Source organism: Morone saxatilis, unplaced genomic scaffold, assembly GCF_004916995.1.
Source record: "Morone saxatilis isolate NCDOM2014 unplaced genomic scaffold, NCSU_SB_2.0 Contig17, whole genome shotgun sequence".
NCBI lineage: Eukaryota > Metazoa > Chordata > Actinopteri > Moronidae > Morone > Morone saxatilis.
This window is the reverse complement of record NW_023339729.1, coordinates 9,336,230-9,337,446: the sequence shown is the minus strand read 5'-3', so window position 1 is coordinate 9,337,446 and position 1,217 is coordinate 9,336,230. Positions and strand designations below refer to the sequence as shown.

At 42.3% G+C, this 1,217-nt stretch overlaps 1 protein-coding gene across 1 annotated transcript in view; it reads right to left on the bottom strand.

The window, feature by feature from the left end:
• crebbpa (CREB binding protein a) overlaps positions 1–1,217 on the bottom strand; it is a 41,722-nt gene that overhangs the window by 22,648 nt on the left and 17,857 nt on the right. Inside the window, exon 3 of the mRNA XM_035659609.1 lies at positions 119–298. Within this exon, the coding sequence (XP_035515502.1) occupies positions 119–298 (180 nt within the window). The remainder of the gene's footprint in view (positions 1–118; positions 299–1,217) is intronic.

Genomic DNA, 1,217 nt, shown 5'->3' with positions numbered 1-1,217 from the left:
TTTTTTTTTTTTTTGGTTTTCTCAAAGGAGAAAACAGGACAAGTGATTTTCAGAGCAGATCTGGAAGTTAATGTCTTATCTGTAAGTTAATGTCTGAATATGTGTAACAAGCACTAACCATATTTGGCACACTAGTGACAGCGGCCCCTTTGAGCTCACTAGGGAAGGGTGGCAGGCTGTTGGCAAGGGCAGCCTTGTTCTGGAGCTGCTGCTGAGGGTTTAGCTGCTGGCCGGGCCCTGTGGCACCTTGACCGTAGGGCTGGGCCCCAAATGGACCCCCATTGCTGCCCAAGCCCATCTGGAAAGACAGACAGATGACAGAAAAGTTAATAAAAATTTAGCAGTCATTTTTGTAGAATGACAGTACAATCTACTTTAAAACTCTGGATCCTGTAGAGTTTGATTAAGAGCTTGGAGTGTTAAAATATATATTAAATATTAAAATGCTCATTGTCAATACTCATTTACATCTGACTAGTACCTAACTAACAGCTAACATCTGTCTGAGAACGATGTGGTGCCACCAGTTGATTGTTGACTACATTTTGAATGTCATGATGGGTAATGATTAACTTGGGGGTCATTATTCAACTACATTTGTCAAAGCACCACCAACGTGCCAAGAAAGGTTACACCTTCATTTCAATGCCAATTTGTCACTACAAGACCCCTAACGCCAATACAGACCCCATCGTAGCTGTGCCAGGATAACTGTGCCTGGTTGGTCTAAACCAGCCTATGTTCTGGCACCATGACAGCTCAGCATGACACCAGCTATTGGCAGGCAGTACTTCTCTAGCCCTCAACTACAGAAACATTTCCAACCTTTTCTCCTGCGCCTCCCTGCTCTTCTTAAGCTATTTCTTAGTAATGCGAAACCAGTGGAACATTGCAGCAGGTAGGTTAGAGAGCCACCGTGTAAAAGTGTTTCTTCTGTTTGCCACTTTGACAGTTTTTTACCGAACTTTCTTTTACTTGTATTACTTTTATGGCACTGACCGCATTGATTCAATACTATCGAGTATTGAAAAATGCCTTGTCAGTACCAAATTTGGATTCCTAAGTAATAAATCTCATCAGCTTCAGTGCGCCAATAAGCATGAAGCAGGCTGTCTAATGTTCATAAGTAAGAGGTCACTGACACTATTCCCTTCTTCATTCCCCTCTCTTTTCTTCCTTAGAATAGGCCGACTAGACGCTACAATGACATATTTCCA